General features: G+C 32.7%; 1 protein-coding gene across 3 annotated transcripts in view; it reads left to right on the top strand.

Annotated features, from left to right (window-relative positions):
• Positions 1 to 27,395, top strand: part of LOC114326138 (gamma-interferon-inducible lysosomal thiol reductase) — a 132,588-nt gene that overhangs the window by 71,248 nt on the left and 33,945 nt on the right. The window contains exons 1-4 of one of the 3 annotated variants that reach the window (XM_028274383.2): positions 754 to 1,053; positions 5,233 to 5,370; positions 5,616 to 5,816; positions 20,444 to 20,790. The exons of 1 other annotated variant lie outside the window; for it this stretch is intronic. In XM_028274383.2, coding sequence (XP_028130184.2) covers positions 991 to 1,053; positions 5,233 to 5,370; positions 5,616 to 5,816; positions 20,444 to 20,737 — 696 coding nt within the window. In that variant the 5' untranslated portion in view covers positions 754 to 990 and the 3' untranslated portion in view covers positions 20,738 to 20,790. Of the gene's footprint in view, positions 1 to 753; positions 1,054 to 5,232; positions 5,371 to 5,615; positions 5,817 to 20,443; positions 20,791 to 27,395 lie in introns of those variants that run through there. One more of the 3 variants, XM_050652465.1, reaches the window with a different exon arrangement.

The following is a 27,395-nucleotide window of genomic DNA, read 5'->3' as shown; positions in this document are numbered from 1 at the left end:
GCGATAAATATTTGTATGAATTAGATTAATTTATATGGTAAATGTTTCTTTTGGACAATTATGCCCACAGGATTTAATTGATAAATTTATAGAGCATTGCTTTTGATAATAAAGGTATTTGTATGTATTTATTTATGATTTTTCTATTTATTTCCTTTTCCTATTTTATCCCGATAAGGATCAACTAAGAGATACTGAAGCCACGAGAAAGGATAAGTATAACCTAAGAGAATTTAATTAATTTTTTTTGACAAAAGGCACCCTGAGATTTTTTCTTAATATTTTTATGTATGATTTGCGTTAATTAAATAATTGATTAAATAAATAATAATTAATATAAAAGTAATAGAAAGCAAATCATAACAATATGTTTTATGCTCGTTTGTCCTGACACTTAGTGGTCTTACAGTTTGTCTCACATAAAAATTTTTGTATCTACAGAGTATTTATAGATGCACCTTATTGATGTATCATGTGTGTTTCTAGTTTATTGGATTTTTTATTCTATTTAGAATGTATCTAGAATAATGAATAATGTTTATTGAAGTAAGAATAGTGGAAATGGCTCTATTAAACATCTTTACATGTAACTCGTATATATTATATAATAGTAATGTAACTTGTTATTCTCCGTATGCTCGACAGATGTAAATTATAACCATCTCATCAGTTTTATTTTTATGATATTAATTTCTGATTAAGATAAAAATATATTTAAGAACAAATCAATAACATTATAAAAAATTAATCCTCCACAATTATTGTTATACAAAGTATTCAGTATTATCTCAAAAGATAAAAACACATCAAAGAAAATTTCGTTGAAATTTGAATACCCTCCATGTCAATGGTCCGTAATGTACTCAAGTGTTTGTGACTTTTGTTATCTTGAGGACTTCTGATCGCTATGATATACATCTAATACTAAGAAGTAGCAGCTCAGTATACTATAAAAAGGAGTCTTACTGAAGTATTTACAATTTAACCAAGATGTTCGTATCAAAGTTGGTATTGTTCTTCGCAGCCACTGTGTGTGTGTCATCCAGCGTGCAGGTAAAATATAACAACTAAATATGTTCAATTTTCTTTTGGACTTCCATATAATTTAAGTGATTTTTTTAATATGTTATAGCCTTATTCTTTAACAATATCTCTGTAATAATACTGATGCTAGTCAAGTAAATTGTCACAGTATACCGGGTGTACCAATCAAACTATGTTTTTTTCTCAAAGTTCGCAACACCCTGCGGAATATTCTTGCATTTATAAAATAGTAAAATTAAAACCCAACTATATCCTCAGATTTTCTTAAGTTTTTGTTTTTTGATTCATTCACCTATGTTTGGTAATAAAAAAATTAGGTCTTTAACAACTAGCCATGTTTTTAATCAATATATTCTCATTTTCTGCTTAGTTTAATAAACCAGCCTAAAGTAAGCTATAAACAATTTTATTAATGTGAAATTATTAACAGTCAAAAAGTATCTGGTTTGTTGTGAAAACTGGTAGATTTATTATTTAAAGTTTCAAATAAGTCTGTAATTTTTTTTTGTTTGATAGAAATGGAACGCGCTACAAGGAATTTGACCCACAATGAGCGTGTTCAAGCAGTGACCTTACATAGCGAAGTACTTAGCTACCATGCTATCGGCTCTTTATATTGGTAAAAATTTTTTGCTAATATACGATAATGCAAGACGTGACGTTGCACAAACTGTAACCAAATATTTACAACAGGTAAATCTTCGGACTTTGAATTGGCCGCCGCATAGTCCAGATCTATCGAAAATTTGTGGGGCATAATTGGCAGAAGACTACGACAGCGTTTTCCACCTTCTAGAACCTTACAAGAGGTAGAAACAGTAAGCGAATGATTAAAAAAAACGAAATGTTAAGAAAGCCTAAGGCTACAAGTTAGTTTTAATTTCAATATTTTATATATGCTAAAATATTCCACAGGGTTTTCCTAACTTTGAGAAAAAAAACCAGTATGATTGTTATACCCGGTATACAATGACATTTACCTGTCTAGCAACAGCAGTATTACAGCGAATTGAAATTGAATTAATGAAATGATTTATTCTTAACTTCAAAATGTTTGTTTGTCTTCATCTACTTTTAGATCGACATATATTTAATGCAGCTTCTTCATAGCTCAAGAAAATATCCTTAACTTCTAATATTGATTGTGCTACTGCATCTACACCATCGGCAAAGGCGAAAACGATCTTTGCTCTCCGAATAGCGATGACTGATTTCAGATAATTTTTTCGTATGATATATTTTAAGTCCGGGTTAAACAACATTGGGGATAGAGAATCTCCCTGTCTCAGTCCAGAATTCACGCAGAAAGCATTTGATGTTCTTTCTCCTATTTAACTTGTGCAAAGAAGTTACTTACACATATTTGTGTTACTGTAGCTAGTTTTCTAGGTATGGCCAGCTCGACCACTTCATTCCTTAGTCTAGTGGCCGGTTTCACCAACGACAAATAGTAGTTTATTCTATGATTAAAGTTATTCGACCAATAAACTGACATTTCTGCATAATCAGCCAGATTAACTTACCTATGTATTGATTATACCTCCAATACTTTTTAAGTAACTAATAGTAAATATTTGATCAATATTTAATCTTCCAGACCTCAATCCACACCGATAATTACCAAATATTTCTTCGGCGTATGGTAGTAATCTTTTTGGTAATACCTAAGCCAATATTTTATACTTAGAAAATATGAAACTTAAACATTCCTCTATAGTTCATACATAATTCCTTTTTTTTTCCTACTAATTATTTTAAAACGCGAGGTAATAATAATTGCTCTACTCTTCTAAGTTTTTTTTTGGATGTAGGTTACTTTACATTGAGGATGTGATGATATTATGTTTTTAATGCCAGGTTCCACCAACAGATCTTAAGCTTGTCGTGCCTTAAGCTCAGCTTATGAAACACGAGTGGCACCATTGAGTCTAGATCAATTTTCAGCTTGCCACAATGGATTGTTAAGTGGATTGCTTAGATAAGAATCGAAAATTATGGTGCAACGTAAGTTAGATTTAAAGAGGCCCTTGCTATGAGCTGAGCTGGGCTAAGCTAGAGCTTAAGATTTGTTAGTGCAATCAGGCATAAATTACTTGTCATTTGCCTGTTAACAGTTTATTGTGTTTTACATATAGTCGAGGCAATGAAGCATTTTGGCTCGCAATTTTTTCGTCCAGCACGGATTTACTTGAAATTTTCTCAGAAGGTAGGGAATAATCCAAGGATCAGTTTCTATATCATGCCGCTGTACGCTAAAACCCTGGGGGTGGTTGTCACCCCATCTCGGGGGCGAGCATTTTTATTACATTTTATCCATGTAAATCGATGTAAAAAGTAATTCTAAGAAAAAAATGTTTTTTACATTTTCTTCGTAAAACTAATATTTTTCGAGTTATTCGCGCTTGAAGCTAAGAGTTTTTCGACGAAAAAATCGACTTTTTTAGAAGGTTTTTTGAGAATACCTCGAAAAAAATGCATTTAATCAAAAAAATTGCAGATATCAAAATTGTGTCTTTTAGTAACACAAACCAAATTCTTTTTCTGCAATATCTTTATGATCAATACGGACCGATATACAGCATGTTAAAAGTTAGCTTTTTTCGTAAAATGCATAATTTGAAATATTCAAAGCCAAATAACGGAAAAAATTTGCATTTTTCGAGGAAAACTTGAATAATCTTTTTTCAAGTACACAGCTAGACCTTTCACAAAATAATAATATAAACTTCTACTGTGAAAATTAAGCGACTTATGATCAAAAAAAGTCGGTACCTGCTTTTTTTTATGAAAAAATCAGTGAAAACAACCCTCTAACTACCCTCCGCATTAAAAATTGGTCTTCACCTTTTGTAATTCCTTTTATATTTGTATTATTGATACAACCAAGAAGTTTGACCTATTTAAAAGGCCTAATTTTAGAAAAATTGGAGTTTAAAGAAAAATTAATTTTTTGGAATTTCCCATGTTTCACCTTTTACTTCAAAATATCTCCGAAAATATTGGAGATAGGAAAAAGATGATAGATTACTAAATTGTAGCTTTTTTAATACCTAAAGTTCTCTTGTGCCGAGATTTTCATTATAGTGAACTGTTAGCGAGATATAGCTGTTTAAAACCTCTATGTACGAGCAAACACCCCCTTATTCGAGCCCTTTAAACCCACCCTAATTAAGAACTAAGGGATCTTACCGAATTTAGTTTACACAGTCTTATAATTCTTCAAAAATCCTACAAAGTCATTTTTGAAAAAACTTTTTATCGCCAAAAATGAAGGAGTTATGTTTATAAAACGAATTTTTTTTTTGAAAAATTCGGATAGTCCGCTTACGGATAATTTTCAATGTATGTATAATACCACAGAACCGGTTCGTATACTGAAAGATGACAAAAAACTATTTGTATTTGTATTTGTACATATTTGTAAATTCGTATTTTTGTGTAAATAAATGTTTTTGTAATTCTTTAATTCTACTTTTTTTCTGTATAGATCTATTAAAATTTCTACTTATAAAAACTCTAACGTTACTAATGGTGGTTTTTAAGGGTTGAAATATTCTGATATTATATCCTAAAGTTTAAAACAATCATTATTTAACCAACCAAAACCAAATTTTACCCATATTAAAGTTGACAATGTTTTTATATAATTTTTGACAATTAGGGGTAGTTTACACCCCTAAAAATAATCAACGCCCTTAAGCATGATATTGAATATGAAGTACAGGGTGAGATGATCCTAATCCCAAATTTTTATGTAAATCGATGCAAGCCGAAATTATTCTTTTAGGATAAGTAAAATTTTTTATATATAGCTCCAACAAGGGTGGTTTTAAGGGTTGGAATATTATGGTAGTATATCTAAAAGCATAAAACAATCATTCTGTAACTAATAAGAACCAAATGTTGACAATATTAAAGTTTAAAATGTTATTTATAATTTTTTACAATTAAGGGTAGTTTTCACCCTTAAAAAACCAAAAGCGTACAACGGCTCAATATAGAAAATGAACTAGAGGGTGTAATGAGCCTAATCCCAAATTTTTGTACAAATCGATATTGGACGAAAAAATTGCGAGGTTTTGCCATTTTTTCAGCTTCATTTCCTCGACTAATAATATACCTAATAAATACTCATATGATTTTAATATAAATAAGCCGTTTTAAAATGTATTTAAACTATTGTTTCAGGGAGCTGATCTGACGCTTACCCTGTTTTATGAAGGATTATGCCCTGGTTGTCATCAATTTATTCTAACACAGCTATATCCTTCATACGCTAAATTGGCAGATAGCTTGAAATTGGACTTTGTACCCTATGGATGGAGTGTAAGTGAAAACATTTTTTAAAAACGGACAAAATTAATCTGTTTTAATTTTTCAGTTTCTACATTACCTATTTAATTAATTTCTACTAAATTAGTAATTTCTACATTAAGTTTCTGTTTCTTGAGTTTTTTATCTATTTTTCTGAATATCACTGTAATGGAGAAAACATTGAATGCTACTTATTCACAACATAATTCTCGAGTCTCTATTTGTATGTTTTACTAAACTCTTTTTCTTATTTGTAGGACTCTTCACGTAGCGCAGATGGAAAAGTAACATTTGAATGCCAGCATGGTGATGAGGAATGTTATATTAACAGAATACACGCTTGTGTTCTTGATCAAAATCCATCCTCGTTAGACTACGTTACTTTCATATATCAACATTTGTCCAAGACTGACGAACGCGATCGCAACGAAAGACAAGAATTAGAACTAGCCCAAAGTGTAAGTACCTATATTTTCTTTAACTGAGTGTGTAAAAAGTAAATTTCGTGATATGTAAGATAAGTAAAATGTTGCCAATTCGAATATAAGTATTGACTTACGACAGCAAGACTGACCTTGCAAGGTTCTGAAACTGAAATCAAAGTATACAGAAAACCAACCCACACCAAGAGATATTTAAATTACCACTTACTTCAACCACAACGTAAACATCAAGAAAGGATTATCAAATCCCTATATCCCAGTCCGAAGCACCTGGTGTAATGAAAATGCGTTCCACGAAGAAAAAAGCCTGCTAACAAAGGTTTTGACTAAAAATGACTACTCGCTGTCATTTATAAACAAGGAGTTACACAAGGTTTAATAAAAGAAACAACAAAATACCACAAGCACTCCAGAAACACACATAAGAAGGGATTAAAAGATGACCACAATATCATATGTAAAGTGCTTATCAGAAAAATTGAAAAAAATAAGAAACACGTAGGCAGAACACCACAACAACATTCAAAACAACCAACACTGTGAGAACCATCCTGTCCAAAACCAAACCCAACAACACACAAGAAAGATAAAAAAACACCCTGTGAATGCAACAATTTCTAAGACCACTAGTTCAAGGTAAATGAGCATAAAACATACATCAAGAACAGAGACTTTACGAAATCCCAGATATACAAACGTGCCTGGGATATGGGGTACATGAGTACTAGAGTACAATGGAAATATTCATCAATAATCATGAAAGAAACAGACATAAAAAAGAGAAAAGTTAAAGAAGCTGCCCTCCTCCTATTTCTTCTTCGTCTTCTTCCTACTTTATAAATAAACTCAATGCCTGTTTTACATCGGTTTTTAGCCTCAGTTGACCTTGTCTGACCATATTTTTCTCAGTCGTCCCCAGTGGCGGCCGGTCAGGGTCGGCAGGGTCGGCAGTGCCGACCCACACATTTATATAGATATAAATTTTTTTAATATTTGTATCTGTGAAGTAAAAAAAATCTGTCAGATAATACAGACTAAATTTTATTCATAGTTTTTAAAAGGATTTGATCAATCCGAGCATTAAGTGATCCCTGCGCATAACAGACTTCTCAAAAAATGAATGATCCGAGCCATTCATCTGACTTTTCGGCCAGCCGTACCTGGCCGTACCCAACTCGTCCGTAGCTTGTCGATTTACACGTAAAACTCAGCGAAATAACAAGTCGATGAGCAAGCGAAAGCGAGCATACATACATTCTCTCCGTGGGCTTAAGCGGCCAGGTACGGCATATTTAAATCTGCCGGTCGGTGTTTCATTTGGAGCATCGCATCAGCAGAGATTGTCAAAAATAATCACACGCCGTTTTACGTCGTTTGATATTGTAATTTTTTTAATTTGTCATTTAGTGGACATGATGGATAGAAGCATTTGTTAAAAATCAAAGTAATTATAGAGAATTAATAAAATTGTTTTAGAAATATTTATTTTCTGATTCGAAGTGGATTCGTAATACAGAATGAACTAATACATATAATCAAATAGTTACATTTTCAATAACGTTATTGAATCTGAGATTTAGAAAACCATTTGCTTTTCGCTGGAAGTAGATGAAACTTCTGATTATCATGTCATTCACAATTATCAATTATTGTTGTTCGATACGCGTTACGTGGTAATACTTATGAGAGGTTTTTAGGTTTTAGAGACGTGAGTAAAAGCAATAAGGCAGAATATATTTTTGGTGTTTTAAAGAAAAGATTAAAATTGTTTGATATCAAAAATAAATTGGTAGGGCAAACTGGGGCAATCTTATGACGGCGTTGCTGTGATGTGTGGTGAATTGTATGGTCTCCAGGCAAAAGTTAAAACTATTGCATCACAAGCTTTATTTACTCACTATGAACTATGATGCGCATATAATAAATTTAGTTTTGCATGATACGTGTAAAAAAATAAAGAATATCGTCTTTTCTTGTCAGTTTAGCTCACCTAAACGGATTACTGCTTTAGAACAAATTTGTTTCGAAAAAATAGCGAATAGTTTGTCAGACGCGATGAAATTTTAAATCTCGGTTAGTTTTATCTAAGCAGATAATCTCTATAGTCCTGTCGCCAGGAGGGGTACAACGGCCTCCTTAATTCAGATGGACTTACGCAAGTTTTTTTTATATATTTTGAACCGCAGAATACGAATTTCTTGGGTAACAGTTGATCCGGATGTCGATAAGATTGTTATAGACAAAGAACTTGAGGAATTACATAACAGCGATTTCTCGCAAAACAAAACATCTTTTTGTATTTTTTGGGTCATTTTAAGCAAAAAATATTCCTACAAGTTTTTTCGTAGAATGCATAGTTTTCGAGATAACCGCGGTTGAACTTTCAAAAAATCGAAAAATTGTAAATTTTGAACCCTAATAACTTTTGATTAAAAAATAAAGTAGCAATTCTGCTTACCGCATTTGAAAGTTTAAGTCAAATTATATCGGTTATGATTATTTGCATTGCTAAAAATTTATTATTTTATTGTTAAACAAAGCTACAAACACCTAGTATGTGAGTGATGTTTTCTATGATTTCTCATTTAAAATCGAACGAGTAGGTAGAGTAGCTACAAGTGCAAGCGAGGAAATTTCTACGTAGCATGCGTTAAAACGTATGTATTAGGCACGGGAAACACTATGTGTTTATAGATTAGTTTAACAATAAAAAAATTAATTTTTAGCAATGCAAATAATCAAAACCGATATAATTTGACTTAAACTTTCAAATGCGTTAAGCAGAATTGCTACTTTATTTTTTAATCAAAAGTTATTCGGGTTCATAAATTGCAATTTTTCGATTTTTTGAAAGTTCAACCGCGGTTATCTCGAAAACTATGCATTCTACGAAAAAACTTGTAGGAATATTTTTTGCTTAAAATGACCCAAAAAATACAAAAAGATGTTTTGTTTTGCGAGAAATCGCTGTTATGTAATTCCTCAAGTTCTTTGTCTATAACAATCTTATCGACATCCGGATCAACTGTTACCCAAAAAATTCGTATTCTACGGGTAAAAATATATAAAAAAAACTTGGGTAAGTCCATCTGAATTAAGGAGGCCGTTGTACCCCCCCCCCCCCCCTGGCGACCTGGCGACAGGACTACTAGTAGTTTTAGTATCTGTAAGAGATAAGGCGACGATTTTGAAAGCGGCGATACCTCGATCCGTGAAGCAATCGGTTTGATAACTTTATTAAATGGTTACTCTTTTAATATTCTTTTAAATATTTTTAAGACAGAGTTGGCCCAAGATATTCATTGTTGTTCAAAATCAGTCAACTGACATTATTAATTCCAAAAATAGAATACGAAAGCTGGTGCAAAATCTCAGAGATTTCCGTAATGATAGTTTCCAATATATGCGCAGTGACGATTTAGATTCGCTTGATATTTCCGAACCATCCCAAAAAAGATACCGACATGATACATATCTCTAAAAACGAGTAGGTATATCTTGAAATTTTAGATACCTACTATTATATGCAAATAGATACTCGTTTTTCGAATTTTGAAAATTTGCAAATTTTTGACCTCTTTTACGATTCAAAATTTAAATTTCCCTTTGCCAAAAAATTTCCAAGATATTTATTACTGCAAGTTAGGTACTTAAAAATTATTCTGATCCAAATATTTTCAGAAAGTGGGATAAGTTACAAAATATGTATGTATAATTCTATGTAGTGAGTACTGCAATTCATTGCAACAAACTGTTCATCAATTTTCTTATTACCACCAATTTCTGCCTCAAATAAACGGGATTTATCTTGTCTCAAAAGAATCAACACGTATTGTCGAAACACCATGAAACAAGAGAGAATGTACATGAACAAGTACATCAAATAAAAAAAACAAAAAACAACAAAATCTCGTATGATGATTTAAGCCTTTTAGTTTGATGGTATACCTATATGAGGAGACAAAAAAACCTTGCCGACCCTGTCTCCAAGGCCACGAGCCGCCACTGGTCGTCCCAATGATCTTCTTGCATTTGACGATTAGTATTCTACTTTTCTTCTTTTGGTCCACATGTTTATTTCTTCTGTACCACATCTCGCTCGTATTTCTTCACTTCTTACCTCTGTCTTTTAGAGTTCGTTTTGTTATTTTTCGTAAGACTTTCATTTCTTATATAGATAGCAATCTTTGTGTTTTCGCCGTATCTGCTCTTGTTTCCGATGTGTGCGTTATTATCGGTCTTATTGTTGATTTATATATCCTGGTTTTCGTTTCCGTTGTGAGGTACATATTTGTTTCTCCAGATTGTGTTGTTGAGATATCCTGCTGCTCTGTTCGTCATGTTCACTTGTTTTTGTACTTCTTCTAGTTCTTCTTCCACTTTTCCGTAGCTTGGCAGTTTCCCAAGTTATTCCCAAGTATTCCGTTTCCATCACTTGTTCTATTATTTTGTTATTTACGACCAGTTTACATCGTCTCGGTTCCGCTGATATCACTATCAATTTAGTTTTCTCTGTTGAGATCACCATGTTGTATATGGAGCGCCGTGTCTTCGAATTCTTTAATTAATCTTCATTTTCGGCTGTTATTATGGCGTCATCGGTGTAGCATATTATTTCTATTTCCTTTTCTCCCATTCTATATCCTCTTCTTTTTTAACATTCTTTATAATAATAACGTTTATTTTCCATGAAAGTAGGTATACAATTAATAATAATACAATACTATACTTACATCACAATACAATAATTAATTTAATATTACATTTATTTAATTGTTCTGTACTTTGTTCAAGGTAAATAAACAATAGTGCCCATTAAAAAAATGAAGTTGAGCATGGGCCAATTTTTTTTTACATTGTTCATTTATATTGAGCTTACATTAAACTTTTATTTAAGCGATTAAATAATTTTACATAATGTAACAGTTATATTAAGTTAAAGATTTTTTTAAGCGATTTTAATTAATTTAGCAATTCTATTAAAAAAATTGACATAAAAAAGAATTTCTACAAAGGAGAGATATTTCGTGCCTATAACAATTGATGCATATATTTAATCTGAGACTACTAACTTTATTAATAATTGGTTTCAAAAAGGTGGCTGAACATTTGCCTGTGATTTTGTTTCAAATACCTACTAAACAATTTCTTAATCATTTTCAGGGAATTTATAGTGATTAGGTATGTTTTGTAAATTTCAGGGATCAAATTGTAGATTCTTCTTTGTAAATACTCAAAGTTTCGTTTCCCAACTGTTTTCTTTGCAATATTTAATCTAACACAGGACTGTGCTCTTGTTCTTGTATTATAGGTATGCTCTAATGGTGTGAGTAAATGTTTATTTTTGTATAGATTGGCAATTATGGTAAGAATATATAATTGTCTTGTATCTAACGTTTGAGATTCGCTATATAGATCATTAGTAGAGTATCTCGAAGGTCTATTGTAAATAAATTTCAATATTTTTCTCTGGATAATGTCTAATTGGTTTAGGTGTGTATTTACAACTCCACCCCAACTAAGGATTCCATAACGTAGACGCGATTCTACCAAAGAATAGTAAATAACCTTTAGATGATGGATATCCAGTATGTTACGTAAATATCGAAATTTGTATAATAGTCTAGTAAAATAAAATTACACTACATGTAAATCAAAATGTAAATTCGTATAGGTTGAAACAAATTTTATATCAAAGTTTAGGTGGGTACAAAAGATATTTTCAAGAAAGTATCCAATTCATACAAGGGGATCATTGTTTAAATAATTAAAAAGGGGTCATTTTTGCAAAAAAATTACTTTTTAACTGCTGAGGTCATTCAATTACTAATGAAGGTGTATAGGATTGTTTTCCGCAAAGTTGAAGGGTAAATAATTATACATAAAACTTTAAAAACAAATTGGCAAAAAATTATTTTTAGCGTTTTAAATAATCACTATAAAATATCTTATTTTACAGGAGAAGTTGCGCTATGTTATCAGTATTAATAAAAAAAAAATGGTCCAAAAATGTTTAATATTTTTTGAGATATTGAATTTGTTTATTAAATGTTACTCTATTTTTCAATTGCAAAAACGCGGTTGTTGCCAAAGAAGTATTCACCTGTATTAAATCTTATTATTTTTATTTTTTTATTTTTTTGTATATTTTCGATAAATGTATTGATAAATTCAAATTTCAATTAAACTTCCCCATAAAATGGCATTTGAAAATTATTCAAATTTGTTTATAATTTGTTTTTTTAATAACGTCGCGGGGATTAAACATTTTGAAATACCATTTCGATAATTGGATTCCCGGGAATTTTTCAGTAACTAACAAATTTTTTTGTCTTTTTTTCCTCTTCTCTTTTTTTTTTCTTGGAGTTAAATTACTACGGGCCCTTTTAGGGTTAAGTTTCATTAAGAATGGCGAATCTCTAAGTTGTAGATTCTAGACCTAAAAATATTAAGATTGGTCTAAAATCACTTAAATAAAATGTGGCTACTTACTGAGTTACAGGGTGTTTTATTTAAAAATTTAAAAATTATTTTTACCAAGTACTTTCAAACTGTTTGACGTATCCTTATCATACTTGGCAGAAAGTGTGGGTACTATACAGTCTACTAAATTGTGATAAACAAAAGTTTCTAGCTACTACCAGAAGCGTACGGCAGGGGATAGTTAATGGTTGACCTTTCCCAAATTCTACGCCACTGAGGGAATTACTATTTTAGCGAAATTTTTCGATTCTCTAATACTTTCTATGTAAATAATATACTCTTTACTGGTAACGATTAAGTCATTAGTTTTCGAGATATTGGACGTTAAAAATGAAACGGCATAGTTATTTTGATTCATTAATTCATTCATTTTAAACTTCCAATATCTCTCAAACTGATGACTTTATTGATAACAATAAAGTTATTTACATAAAAAGTATTGGAGAATCGAAAAATTTCGCTAAAATAGTAATTCACGCAGTGGCGTAGAATTTGGGAAGGGTCAATCATTCACTATCCCCTGTCGTACGCCTCTGGCACTAGCTAGAAACGTTTATTAATCACATTTTAGTAGGGTGTATGATAGCTACACTTTCTGCCAAGTATGATAAGGATACGTCAAATAGTTTTAAAGTACTTGGTAAAAATAGCTTTTAAATTTTTAAATAAAACACCCTGTAACTCAGTAATTAGCCACATTTTATTTAAGAGATTTTAGTTAAATCTTAATATTTTTAGGTCTAGAATGTACAACTCAGAGATTCGACATTCTTAATAAAATTTAACCCTAAAAGTAACCCGTAATAATATAACTCCAAGAAAAAAAAAGAAGAATAAAAAACAACAAAAAATTTTTGTTAATTAGTAAAAAATTCCCAGGAACCCAATTATCGAAACGGCATTTCAAAATACTTAATCCCCGTGACGTTATTAAAAAAAAAATTATAAACAAATTTGAATAATTTTCAAATGCCATTTTAGGGGGGAGTTTAATTGAAATTTGAATTTATCAATACATTTATCGAAAATATACATAAAAATATAAATAATGAGATCTTAAGCAGGTGAATATTTCTTTGGCAACAACCGCGTTTTTGTAATTGAAAATATAGTAACATTTAATAAACAAATTCAATATCTCAAAAAATATTAAATATTTTTTGACCAATTTTTTTTTGCTTAATACTGGTAACATAGCGCAACTTAGTCTGTAAAAAAAGATATTTTATAGTGCTTATTTATATACAATTATACAATTATAAGTTTTATATACAATTATTTAAATAAATAGGTGGTGAAATTTAATTTAGTAAGTCTTATGTGAAATATTTTCTCTTCAACTTTGCAGAAAAAAATCCCATAGACCTTCATCGATAAGTGGATTACCTCAGCAGTTAAAAAAGTTTTTTTTTGCAAAAATGACCCCTTTTTAATTATTTAAACAATGATCTCCTTGTATGATTTGGATACTTTCTTGAAAATATCTTTTGTACCCACCTAAACTTTGATATAAAATTTGTTTTAACCTGTACGAATTTACATTTTGTCTTTTTTTTTTATTTTATTAGGCTATAACAGACATCTCAATGTTTTACACGTTTGGTTTATGTGTATATCCCATCGTAGATATGAGTCGATGTGAACTCCAAGGTATTTTGTATTACTTACTGCATTAATATTCAGATTTTGTATTTTTTTAAATTTATAATCTGGTAGACCTCTCTTATAGCTTGTAAATGGAACATACACCGTCTTATCCATATTTACTGTAAGAAGTTTGTGGTTAAATATATCAATAATTCTTGATTTCTTCTCTTATGATTTCATCCATTATCAAATTAAATATTAAGGGGCTCAGCGAATCTCCTTGTCTAATGCCAGTTTGATACTTGATGGGTTGCGATAGTTTTCCCTTACCATAGCTACGTTATTTTTATGTATGTTCTCAATGGTTTTTATTAAATCCAGTAATATTCCCTTTTCGTATAATAAATGTATCGTGTCCCGAATTCTCACTCTATCAAACGCTTTCTTCAAATCTATCAGGCACATATATGCTGGTTTGTTGTATTCCAGCGATTTTTCTTTTATTTGTCTTATTACAAGAACTGCATCCGTGCATGATCTTCCTGTCCGAAATCCTTGCTATTCCTCTTGTAGAGTTATTCGTTCGTTTATTTTTGTCGCTATAATTCTGGTTGTCAATTTGAGTGTTATTTTTAAAAGATTTATTGCTCGATAATTATTGGGGTCTTTCTTATCTCCTTTCTTAAAGAACGTCAGCAATAATCAGCACGATTGCACTCCTCTATTCATCTGGTATTCTGTTCGAGGTGATCATTTTATGAATAAGAAGTTGTTGTACAAGGTGGTCACCTCCATATTTTAAGAGCTCATTTGGTATTTGATCTTCCCCTGGTGACTTTCTCTTTTTTTAATTTGTTTTAAATTACCTACTCCTACAGACGACATACACCACACATCCTCACTCCACCTCCATGGTGCTTTACCGTCACTTTCATATTTTACCGCCACACCAATATTTTTGCATTGGACCCAAACAAGTTTGTTTTGGTTTCATCAGCAAATATTTCTGAGTTCCAAAAGTACAAACCTTTGTTAATATGCTCCCTGGAGAACATCAATCTAATAAAACATTTTTTTGCTAATAGAAGGTTTATTTCTAGAAGTTCGACCATGTAGATTATGATTTCTTATTTTCCGTCTAATCGTTTTGGGGTTACATCTTTTTCCAAACTGTCTTTCCATCCCATCTCGCAATTTTGGTGCACTTTTTTTATTATTATTTGCTATTTCTATGACAATCCATCTTTCATCACATTCAGTAAAAATCTTATTTGCAGCTAACCTTGATTTATTTTCAACCCTTTTTTGGGTATTCGGTATTTGGGTAACGTTCAATAATGTTTATGCTGAATTGTTGATGAACGTTATTACCATTTTGAATATGTCTCCTTAGCTATATCAATTTCTATGGTGAGTAATAATTAAATTTCTTTCACCAATCGTTGTTCGGTGACCCATTCTTAAACAATTTTCTTATTTTACTTTATGTTTTGTTTCACATTTCAACTACAATTTCAATTTAATGCAACGCCTATTTCGCAAATTTAAAATTTATGAGTTGTGTAGTGTTTCATCTCATCTGCATAATTTTAGCTGTGACATCAAAAGCATACATAAAATAATTAAATATTTTTTTATTTAGCTAATGGTTGCGTTCGGGCGACCACAGCGGCTGACTGCCAGCAGAAATCGGCTGAGTGGTTGTATCCAGCGCTGATAGGGAAAGCTTAGTAAATCTCTCAGCGGCTGACTTCCAGCGGTGTCGTCTAAACGCTATTGCTTACTCAGCCGCTGTGGTCGTCCGAACGCACCCAATGCCTCGACAACTAATGGTCATTGGCATGGTAGGTACGGTGAATTTTTGCACTCAGATACCTAGTGTCATGTGTAGTGTGTGTTGAGTAAGTGTCTTGTTACTTTGCAAAGTCGACGTCATTGTCTTTGCAAAGAGACGCTAATTGTATCCGAACGTCTGCGGTCCCTCCGGTGAGTACCGATCCCACAAGGACAGAAACTATCTTTATTTATTAATTTATAATAAACGAAAAATCTCCGACACTGGTGAGATTCGAACTCACAACCATTCGGACCTTTCGATCCAAAGGTAGGCGCTCTTACCACTGAGCCACAGAGGGGGTAATTAAATATTTATTTTTAGTTAAGTACGGTATATTTGAAATCCGGCTAAAAAAAATCCGGCGAAATAGAGGGCCGGCGTAGCCGAGTGGTAGTGTGCTAGGCTAGCGTACCGGTGGTCCGGAGTTCAAATCCTACCGCCGGCAAGAACAACTAGACATTTTTAAAAAAATGTTTATAGGCCCCAGGTCGACTCAGCCTGAATAAAATGAGTACCTTGGGTAAAACCAGGGGTAATAATAGGCGGTTGAAGCGTAGCACTGGCCCTGTTACCTTCCTTGTACACCGTAGGCCCTAGATATAGCAGACTACCCTGCTATACTCCCAAAGCCACGTGAGCGGTATAAAACGGGAGACTATTATTATTATTATATTTGAAATCCAAAAATTAGCTTGTTATGTTAGAAGACTTACCTACTTTAATTTAATTACTGTATGTAATTTTTTTTTAATAAATATTGAACCACTGACAGACACATGCTAATTCTATAGGGCTTTTCATCGATTGTCATTTGTTTCGAGCTTCTGTCATATGTTGTATAACCTGTGTATAATATTAATATACACGGATTATACGACATTTGACAGAAGCTCGAAACAAATGACTGTAAATGAAAAGCCCTATTGAGTGGTGACTGCATCATTTAAGCTCTGAGCCACTGTATGTCACAGAATTATGATACTAAACACATTAATGTTATATAGTTAGTTCTTCTTCTTCTTCTTAAAGTCCGTCTCCTATCGGAGGTTGGAAATCATCACAGCTATTCTTATTTTACTGGCGACCGCCCTAAATAAGTCGATGAAACTGCAGCCGAACCATTCCCTCAGATTTTTTAACCAAGATATTCTGCGCCTACCGATACTTCTCTTACCCCTGATTTTACCCTGGATGATCAGTCTCAGCAGCGAGTATTTGTCACCTCTCATAACATGGCCAAAGTATTCAAGCTTTCTTCTTTTAACAGTAAGTACAACTTCACATCCTTTTCCGATCCGACGTAAAATTTCGGCATTCGTCACGTGGTCCACCCAAGATACACGTAGCATTCTACGGTAACACCACATCTCAAAAGCTTCAATGTTTTTAATGCTGCCCATCTTCATGGTCCATGACTCAACTCCATATAATAAAGTGGAGAAGATATAACACCGCAGCATACGCACTCTCAGATCAAGATTTATGTCACGACTGCAGATAAATATTTTCATCTTGTTAAATGCTGATCTAGCTATTTCTATTTTTGCTCTGATTTCTTTTGTTTGATCGCCTGTATGATCCAGGCAAGCTCCAAGGTATTTATAGGAGGTTACCCTTTCTATAACGGTGTTATTGACAACCAAATCATTCCTGGCGTGTGGATCTTTTGTTATTACCATCCATTTAGTTTTTCTGAGGTTTAATGTAAGTCCGTAGCTGTTGTAGTAGTGGTTAATGCGTTCCATCAGTCGTTGCAGATTTGCAAGATTGTCTGCTAATATCACTGTGTCGTCAGCGTGATCACAACTAACCTCCGACAGAGCTTCTTTAAATATGACTTCGCTATAAAAATTACACAAAAGAGGAGACAGAATACACCCCTGTCTTACTCCTCTACATATTTTGATCTCCTCAGTCATTTCATCATCGACCTTGATTTGTGCTGTTTGATTCCAATACAAATTAGTTATTATTCTAATATCTTTTTCATCAATGTTCTTTTCGATTAGAAGTTGTCTCAGTCGGTCGTGTCGGACTCTATCGAAGGCCTTCTCAAAGTCTATAAAGCAGGCGTATACATCCTGATTGATATCCAAACACCGCTGAAATAGTACGCCCACACCAAAGAGCGCTTCCCTCGTACCAAGGCCGTTCCTGAAGCCCATTTGTGTTTCACTTATATCTTCTTCAAGTTTGCGGAAAATTCTATTATGAATGATTTTTAGAAAAACTTTAAGCATATGACTCATCAAGGCAATCGTTCTGTAATCCGAGCACTCTTTTACATTTGATTTTTTAGGTATTATAATGAATGTGGACCTTAACCAGTCTTGTGGTATTATTCCAGTATCATATATGTTGCTAAATAACTCGAGTATCATGTTCATCACTTCTTCATCAATAAGTTTTAATACTTCAACCGGTATTTCATCAGGCCCTGGTGTCTTACCATCCTTGGTGTTTTTAAAGCATATTCCAGTTCTTGTTTAAGTATCCATAAACCCTTCATTTCTTCTCGTTTCACTGTTATTAATTCTCTTTCGTCGTCAAAAAGTTCTTTTACGTATTCTTTCCATCTTGTGAGTTTTTGTTTGAAATCTATTATAATCTTGACTTCTGAATCATTCACCATTCCACTATGAGGCTTCTTCTTTGTACCAGTCATTTCTCTGATCTTCTTATGCATGCCGAAACTATCGTACCTTCTCTCACGTTCCTCAATATTCTTGCATTGTTCTGACAGCCATTTTTCTTTTTCCTCTTTAATTATTCTCTTTGTGGTTCGATTTATTGCATCATATTGTTGTTTGTTTTTGTTCTTATAGGCACGTCTCTCATCCACTAAATTAAGAATTTCTTCTGTTATCCATGCCTTTCTTTTAGTTCTCTCAGTTCGTTTAGGAGTCAACGTCTCTTTAACAGCTGTTGTTAGTGCTGCATTTATCTGTTTCCAATTATTTTCAACTTCTTCGGGGTTCACGCTATTAATTTCTTTCAAGTTTTTATTAATTTTTTCTTTTACGTCTTCTCTTGTTCGTGTATCTTTTAGTCTATTGAAATCTATCCGAATCGTTTTTTTTTTCTTTTTTAGTTTCTTCAATTTTATGTTTAACACAGATACAACCGGATTGTGGTCAGAGTAGATGTCTGCACCTGGGTAGGTCTTGGTTGATAGTATAGAATTTCTAAATCTGTGGTCAACCAGAATGTAATCTATTTGATTTCTAATCATCCTCCCGTTACCATCAGCAGGGGATTTCCATGTGTAAAGTCTACGCTTCGGGAGTTTAAACATTGTGTTTGTAATTACAAATTTTTCATTTTAACAAAATTGAACCATTCTGTCACCACGTTCATTACGGTCTCCTAACCCATAGTCTCCAACACAATCTTCCACTCTACCCTGACCCACCTTGGCGTTGAAATCACCCATTTTTATTATGGGTTCCTTTTTCTGTATACTTTTGAGGACCGCTTGTAATTGTGTATAAAAGTCCTCAATTACATTGTCATCCTTATCTGCTGTAGGGGCATATACCTGAATAATATTAATGTTCTTCGGTTGTGCTTTTAATTGTATCAGCATTACTCTATCTGAATAAGGAACAAAATTTATCATCGAATCATTTATGCGACTGTCCAGAACAATACCGACTCCATAAAGATGAGCTGGATTGTTGTTTCCTATATAGTACATCGTGCCATTTGTTGTTGTACATTTACCTTCTCCTGGCCACCTAACATCGCTTATGCCGAGAATATCTATTTTCAGTCGTTTCATTTCGGATACAACATTATCGATTTTACCTGGAGAATATAGGCTTCTCACATTCCATGTAGCAATTTTTATGCAGGGATTTCGCAGGCTGGCGACTGGAGGGACCCTGCAGTATATGTTGTCATGCCGCTCCTGCCGGATCTTGGTTTCCGTGTTCCATGATCAGTAATCTTTAATCTTTCATTACTTGTAGTCAGTGCTGTTTTTGTAACAATATAAGGTTCCGGTACGCAATGGTTCCGGTACGCAATGTTCCTGGGGGTCTGGGGATTGTTCATAAGGGGGGTCCACCCCCGGGAAAATTTTTTAAATTTATCCTCAATAATGGCGTTTTAAAGCTATTTGGGAGCAAGGGAAAAATTCAGGTATTTGTCTATAATTTTGTTGATTTTTTTATTTTTTGTCCCAAGAGGTGCCGGTACGGCGTACCGGCGCGTACCGTCACAAAAACAGCACTGCTTGTAGTCATGATGATTTTACTAGGGATTTTAATGAGGTGGTTTCCGTTGCCTTCCTCATCGCAGTGTAGGAACCATTAAAACTGTTTCAGTCATGCCTTCTAGTATCCAATGATGAGCCGGTCCAGGATCTATTCCTGTACGCCACAACTTGGTACTGAAAACGCTGCTTCCGTCTCCAGGAATATGATTTTATATTAACCCTAAAATCGAGGGTTGCCACTTCCGCCGTCCGCCCCGTACCGAAGCTCTACTTCTCCGCCGTGTCTGCCGTTGTGGACTTCATCCGTAACCCTGGACAAGGGACCCTAAACAGGTGCTAGTTTCCCGGGTCAAAAACCCTGGGATGCTGGGGTGAGCAGGAATTGATTCATTTTCCCTGATTCAAGAATTTAAAGAGTTCCTACCCGCTACCCGCTATAGTTAGTTAGTTATATGTTAGTTAGTTTTATACTGTGGTATAGCTTTGATATTATTTTATTAGTTTAATTTTTTGTAGTTGTTGCCAAGCAGCCTTTCCTGGGACAGCGTTAGTGATTGTTATCATGGTGAACGTGGAACTGAACTTTTATTAGGATATGAGAAAAGACAAGCAGAGCTTAATCCCGTATTACCTTGGGTACCAAATATAAGATTTAACGGCGTCTACGATGAAGACGTAGAAGATCAAGCTATGATGGATCTTACAGCTACCGTTTGCAACTTACTAAAAGATAACAAACCAGACGTTTGTAAAGATCATGCGACAAAGGCTCATCCAAAAATGCTTAAAAATAATAAATGTGAAAAGTAATGTTTGTTGAGGGTTAATTCAATTTTCGTAACAAATAAATTATATTTGTAAAACGATGTTTTTCTTTTCTATATCCTCATTAATCCTTTGATATATATTTTTTTTTCATTTTAGATTTAAATCCAAATTTAGGTGAAAAATGGTGTTATCAAAAACTGTGTTTCAATCAACGAACTGTCAATAGCGCTGTTCATTCACAGTCATTTGTTTCGAAATTCTATCATATGTCGTATAATCCGTGTATATTAATATTATACACAGATTATACAACATATGACAGAAGCTCGAAACAAATGACAATCGATGAAAAGCCCTATACTGATGGAATGGGCATGAAGCTAATTGAATCCGGCTAGGATGAGAGAGCGCTAGTCAGGGAAGGATGGAAGATAATCGCCATATTTCGTAAACAACGTATAGATTTGTGGTTTATGTAGGCATATAGTTGTAGTTTATATGTACTTAGATTTATACTACGTACTTAGGTTAGACTGTTTTGTTGATTGTCATTGTCATTAAATAGACCAGGGCGGATCTGTTTTGAGGTAGATGTAAGAGGTGGCATTCGGATTTTTGCAGATCAAGTTAGGTGACAATTTCAATAATTATGCTCCTTCTCAAATATGCCTGGAACAATAATAAAAAAATTAAAATATTTAAAAATTTCGAAAAATATTGATTTTTTTCTAATTTCTTTGCTTATAACGTTAAAACTATTCGTTTTGGAACAAAGTCCTACAGAAATAAAATGAATATAAATGAATTTTGTATGATATGTTACTGGTTAAAAATGTCTTAAATTATTACTCTTTCTGCAAAATAGCAATAAATACAAAATAAGGGCGCAAAATAAGCCTGTTTTTATTCATTATTTTTCAACCACTTAGGTGCCACTTAGAACCTTCGTAATTCGCTTAGAAAATTCTTAAAACATACTGAAACTGACCACCAAATTTGATTAAAATCGACCTAATGGATAGAGGATCCCGCAGAAACCTTATGCGAAATGGCACTCTGTCAAATGCTCTGAAAGTTTGGGTTCTGGTAGTCTTTGACGTGTAGAACAAAAGACTCAATGGGCGGGTAACTCCAAAAAATCATGGTTTTAATATATAAGCCTCTGAAGTTATAGGTACAGTGGGGACGTTTGAGTTGGAATAAATTAATTTTCTCGAGAATGGGCGACTCTGAAGCTAAATTACGAATCAGCTCCATTTTATTTTTAAATTATAATTTTTTTTGGCATATATATCATACTAGTGACGTCATCCATCTGGGCGTGATGACACAATCGATGATTTTTTAAATAAGAATAGTAATGATGTGATAGCTCATTTGAAAGGTTATTCATATATCTATTCACTAATATAAACATTAACATAATTATTTATACAGTTACTGTACAGTTACATTTACTGTTTGAAGACAACAATTTAGTATAAGTAAACTTGCTACCCTTGTAATGTGAAATCAAGGTAAAATGTGGAAAAACTAATTAAATAAATATATTCTATTGTATTCTATACTTCTGGGCTACTGTAAAGTACCTCTGAATACTATAAGCAGATCAAATAATCATTAAGATTGTCTGGGCTACTAAAAATACTTGTATTGTTTGAAGACAAACCAAACAAAAATTTAGTATAAGTAAACTTACTACCCTTGTAATGTGAATTCTAAGTAAAATTTACAAAAGTATCTAAATAAATATGTTCTATCCTATTCTAAACTTCTGGGCTATTGAAGCGTACCTCTGAGAAATAGAAGCAGATCAAATAATCATAAAGATTTTTTGGGCTACTAAAAAGCACCCTCTGCTTTAGTTTTATTGGTAAATCCTTGACTATTTAGTATGTATTACTTTGGCTATTGCTACCTTAAGAGCAAACAGTAGCGATCAACAGGTAGCAACAAACGCGTTCCAAGATTGCGGCTCTAATTTTGAATATTTTGTCGAGATATTTGGCAGACATATTCGTAATTTAATAAACAATGGCGCCACAGAGCCCAATTTCAGAAATATGTCAGTATGTGGAAATTATTCTATAACTAAATAAAATATTGAAAAAAGGAGCCTGTACCGCCATTAAGAAAGACAAAAAAATACACTTTCTTCAAATAAACTTTTTTATCCCGTGCCTAGATTTTATGTCACATTGGAACTACTAAAAATCGATTTTTTTATATGTGTATAAAAATTTATGTTTTGATAGTATAAACGTCACTGTCAGTGTCGAATTACCGACGCACTGTTGCCTTACTTTTAAAAGTTCGCAGAACTTTCGCAATTTTGGACCGCGTTTGTTGCTACCTGTTGATCGCTACTGTTTGCTCTTAAGGCACCCTTATTGAGTAAACATTAATAGGAAAACCAGTGCAATGTGGCAACATAGCGTCTGTTACATCACTGTGTGTTTTGTGTTCGAACAGATAAAGTCGGCTTTACATTTACGAGTTGGTACGAGAGCGCGTGTAATTTACAAATAGAAAATGGCGAAACTTAGATTTTTTGGAGAACAGATGGGACAGTTTATTGAGTTTTACCGATCATTTTAATGTTCGTGGAATGTAAACTCAAGTGATATCGCGATATCACCAAAATAAATAATCCACATATATAAAGTGAAGAAAAAAGAAAAAGAATAGCTCGTATTTAACGTAAACGTTGGTAGTTCTACTCGTGTCGGATCCGAGGTACACAAATGTACAGCCGGCTTAAGGTGACAAAATGCAGTAACTATGACAACAGAGAAATATTGATAACTACAAAAAAGGACTCCACGTTTGAATTTGATTAAAATTGTCATTTTGTAAATAGTTAATAAACATAGTTCTATGTATTCGCACATAATTTAATTTATCTAACATAAGGTAATTCAAAAATGTCTTATAAATGCCTTGGCCTTTTTGGATAAAATCCAAAAATATCATATAAATACCTTAATCTTTGTTGCAACATTTCGTATTTCTGTATCTATCGGGATATATAATTATTCTCTAATGAGTTTTTTGGCATTTTAAACGCTTTTTAACAAATTTTATAAAAATATTTGGAAAACACTTGTGATCAGTCACGCATAGGAAAAACAGTGATGCGCGCACGTCACGTGTCAAAAAGCTTGATAATCTTCTTTTTTCTTCTTCTGCTTCCTTAAACTGTGATCAGCGGCCCGAAAATACCACTACCATAAGTACAGGTGTTAGAAATGTAATGTGAAGGACAATTATGACTAGGTACTGATATCATCAGTTTTATTTTTATGATATTAATTTCTCATTAAGATAAAAATATATTTAAGAACAGATCAATAATATTATAAAAAATTGATCCTCCACAATAGGGAACTTGCATAAAATTTTAAATTGGAAAAAAATGGTATAAATCACAACAGAACATAATTTAGAACCTGTATCAAAGATAAAAAGGTTTTGTTTGTCTTTCGTTTGACCGCTAAAGACGACTAAAAATTCAACTTATACCAGCCACCCAAAACGCGTCGTGACGTTACGGGGTTGTATGTTTACATTCTACACCAATTGTATATATAATTTTAAATTAGACATTATAAACGTCAGTAAAAAATACAGTTATGTGACGTTAAAAGTGTTTTTGATCGTTTGAACTATTCATAGAAAATTTGTACTTTTACAAAATGGTTTTATTTTCAATAGTAAACCTTCTTTCCTTTCCTTCAAAAACTGTATCAAACTCCAATCTCAACAAACTGGTATATATTATTACAACGACATACGATAAATGTCATTAGAATATAAATAGTTTTCCTTTATTCCCCGACGACAAGCTGGGCAAATACCCAAGTAGGTGGAGGCCAATAAACTGAAGAAGAAGAAGAAGAAGAAGAATGTACGTAAATATAACCATAAACAAAACCACATAGTTAAACTCTGTGACGTCACGGGTCGTTTGAACTATTTTAAAATAAAGAAGACTTTAAATTTGTACTTCTAAGTTATTATGAGTTTTTGAAGCGTGAAATTTTGGAAATCTCATTTTTATACAAAACTGAACATTATTATGTAATAAAAAAAATATGCAAGTTCCCTATTATTATACAATGTATTCAGTATTATCTCAAAAGATAAAAACAAATTAAACACATTGAAGAAGATTTCGTTGAAATTTGAATACCCTCCATGTCAATGGTCCATAATGTAGGTAATCAAGTGTTTGTGATTTTTATTATCTTAAGGATTATATTCTGATCGATATGATATACATCTAAAGCGTCGTTTAGATACAGCGATAAGTCACAGCAACTCATTGTGACGACAAGTTGCTGCGATTTGTTGATGATTGAATCGCGGTTTATACGCTGCGATATGTTGCTCTATGAAGAGGGGAGTAGGTACACTATTGTGTACATTTTACACCCTTCAATAAATTATAACGAGTTTTCATCCTAATAGATCCTGTTAACTTCATCACAAAAATATAAAGGTTGGGTATGTTATACAGGGTATTTACAAAGTTATAACCAATTTTATATGAAAATCGTAACAAGTTCAACTCACTGTATAAATATATAGCAGAATGGCAATGGTTTATTGATGCCATATTTTTTTATTTATTGTCAAATTTTTTAAAAATGATTGATATTGCTAATTTTCTTTACCTATATCTAATACAGGGTGAGTTAAAACTCAAGTACATTATTTTCTCAGTAAAATTTAAATGGGATACCCTGTATTTTATATCACTATTGAAAAGTACCATTACCGTATTTGAATTTGTAGGTATACAACATTCCATATGTCTAAATTCATTAGTCTTCGAGATATTTTCATTTTTCAATGGACCAGTAGCGTGGCTACCCAGATCACCAGAATTTAATAAACTGGACTGATTTTTTGGGGTTACTTTAAGAATGAAGGTTATAAAATGCCTTCAACAACAAGAGATGAGATAAAAAATAAAATACAAAGTGTATTTCGAAGTGTTAATTTACAAATGCTTCGTAGTGTAAGTAACTTATTCAATGACCGTTTTAGGCATACATATAATGTGTTAGGCGGGCATTTTGAAAAACTTTGTAGCTACATAAATATTTAAAATATTTTAATTTTTTCCAAAAATGTTGTGTTTTGTGTTCATGTCTTTTTGAAGTTATTCTTCTTTTGGCGCGATTGAGAGTAAAATTTCATAAATCTGCGCGCATGCGCACACAGACAGTATGGCGTTTAGTTGCTAATCTTTCAAAATAGGTAGGTATGTATATTAGGTATCAGCGCAAATAAGTCATTAAAAGAATATATTAGTGTTTTTAGTAAATGTATCATTTATTATAATTTTTGGATTTGCTTTCTCTGTAGTAAGATAATAAAATATTATGTAGGTATAACATTTTTATATGTCTATTTGTCACCGTGTTGTTAATTATATCCGAAACTTACGTGTCACTTAAAAGAAGCTCAGTGGTGTAGTTGGTAGAGCGGTGGGTCAGAGAACGGAAGGTCGCGGATTCCAATCCTGGACGATTCAAATTTTTTTTTCATTTTTGGTTGTTTTAATAAAAATTTTTTGAAAGTGGTAGATAAGAAAGTTAGTTTAATATTTAAATGAAATACAAATAACCTGTTAAGTATATTTACTTCGTTGAAATTATATAATAGAAGAATAACTTCTTACGTGCGTACAAAGTACACACACATTCTTTTTTTTTTTTGTACAATTTTTTACTGATATAGTTATTTTCCTTACTAGTGCGGAAAGTGATATTTTCACGCACGAGACTGTCGTTGACCCGAACGACGCGATAGCGGAGTTCGGGCATGCAGTTGAGTGCGGGAAGACACTTTCCGCATGATTTAGGAACAATATTTTTTCTAGGGTTGTACGTTTGGAAAAACGCCACAACAAATAGAGTTATATCAATTTTTATTTAGGAGTGAAAATATACAAATTAATTCTTTGACAAGGTTGTCAATACCAAACTTTCAAGATAATGAGTTACCACGACGACGATATTGGTTTCCATGACGACGATTCAAAACCATTGTAATTGTCTACTGATCTGGGCCCGGATTACGTACACTCGATACGCATCGTATCCGCCATGTTTTCCCATAAGGCGCTACAGTAAAACATGGCGGATACGATGCGTATCGAGTGTACGTAATCCGGGCCCTGACTTAAATATTTATGTCAAAATAATTTTATTTCATCAAATTATCAGTAGTAATTGCACAAGAGCTCTAAAATTATTGAATTTTTCCCGAGTGACACTTTGACAGTTTTAATTTCACGAGCCGAAGACGAGTGAAATTATGTCAAAGTGTCTCGAGGGCAAAAATTCTATATTAATTTTAGAGATCGAGTGCAATTTGTTTCGATTATTTCATGAATAAAACTGTTCAAAACCAAAATTTTATTGTAATATATTTATGTAAGTACAAATTAGTAGGTACTGTTAAACACACAGTTGATATAAAATATTTTACGGTTGAGAGTCATCACTTTTATAACTTTTAAAACATTAATTGTCATTAATGTCACTGAATGTATTTTTTCGTAACAACGAAGGGCATCTGATGTAATATACTTCTTCTTCTTGTAGTGCCTATCCGTTCCGGATGTTGGCGACCATCATGGCAATCTGCACTTTGCACACTGCTGCTCTGAAAAGATTTGTAGTGGTTG

The sequence above is a fragment of the Diabrotica virgifera genome, chromosome 5 (assembly GCF_917563875.1).
Source record: "Diabrotica virgifera virgifera chromosome 5, PGI_DIABVI_V3a".
NCBI lineage: Eukaryota > Metazoa > Arthropoda > Insecta > Coleoptera > Chrysomelidae > Diabrotica > Diabrotica virgifera.
This window is presented reverse-complemented; position numbering and strand designations above follow the sequence as displayed.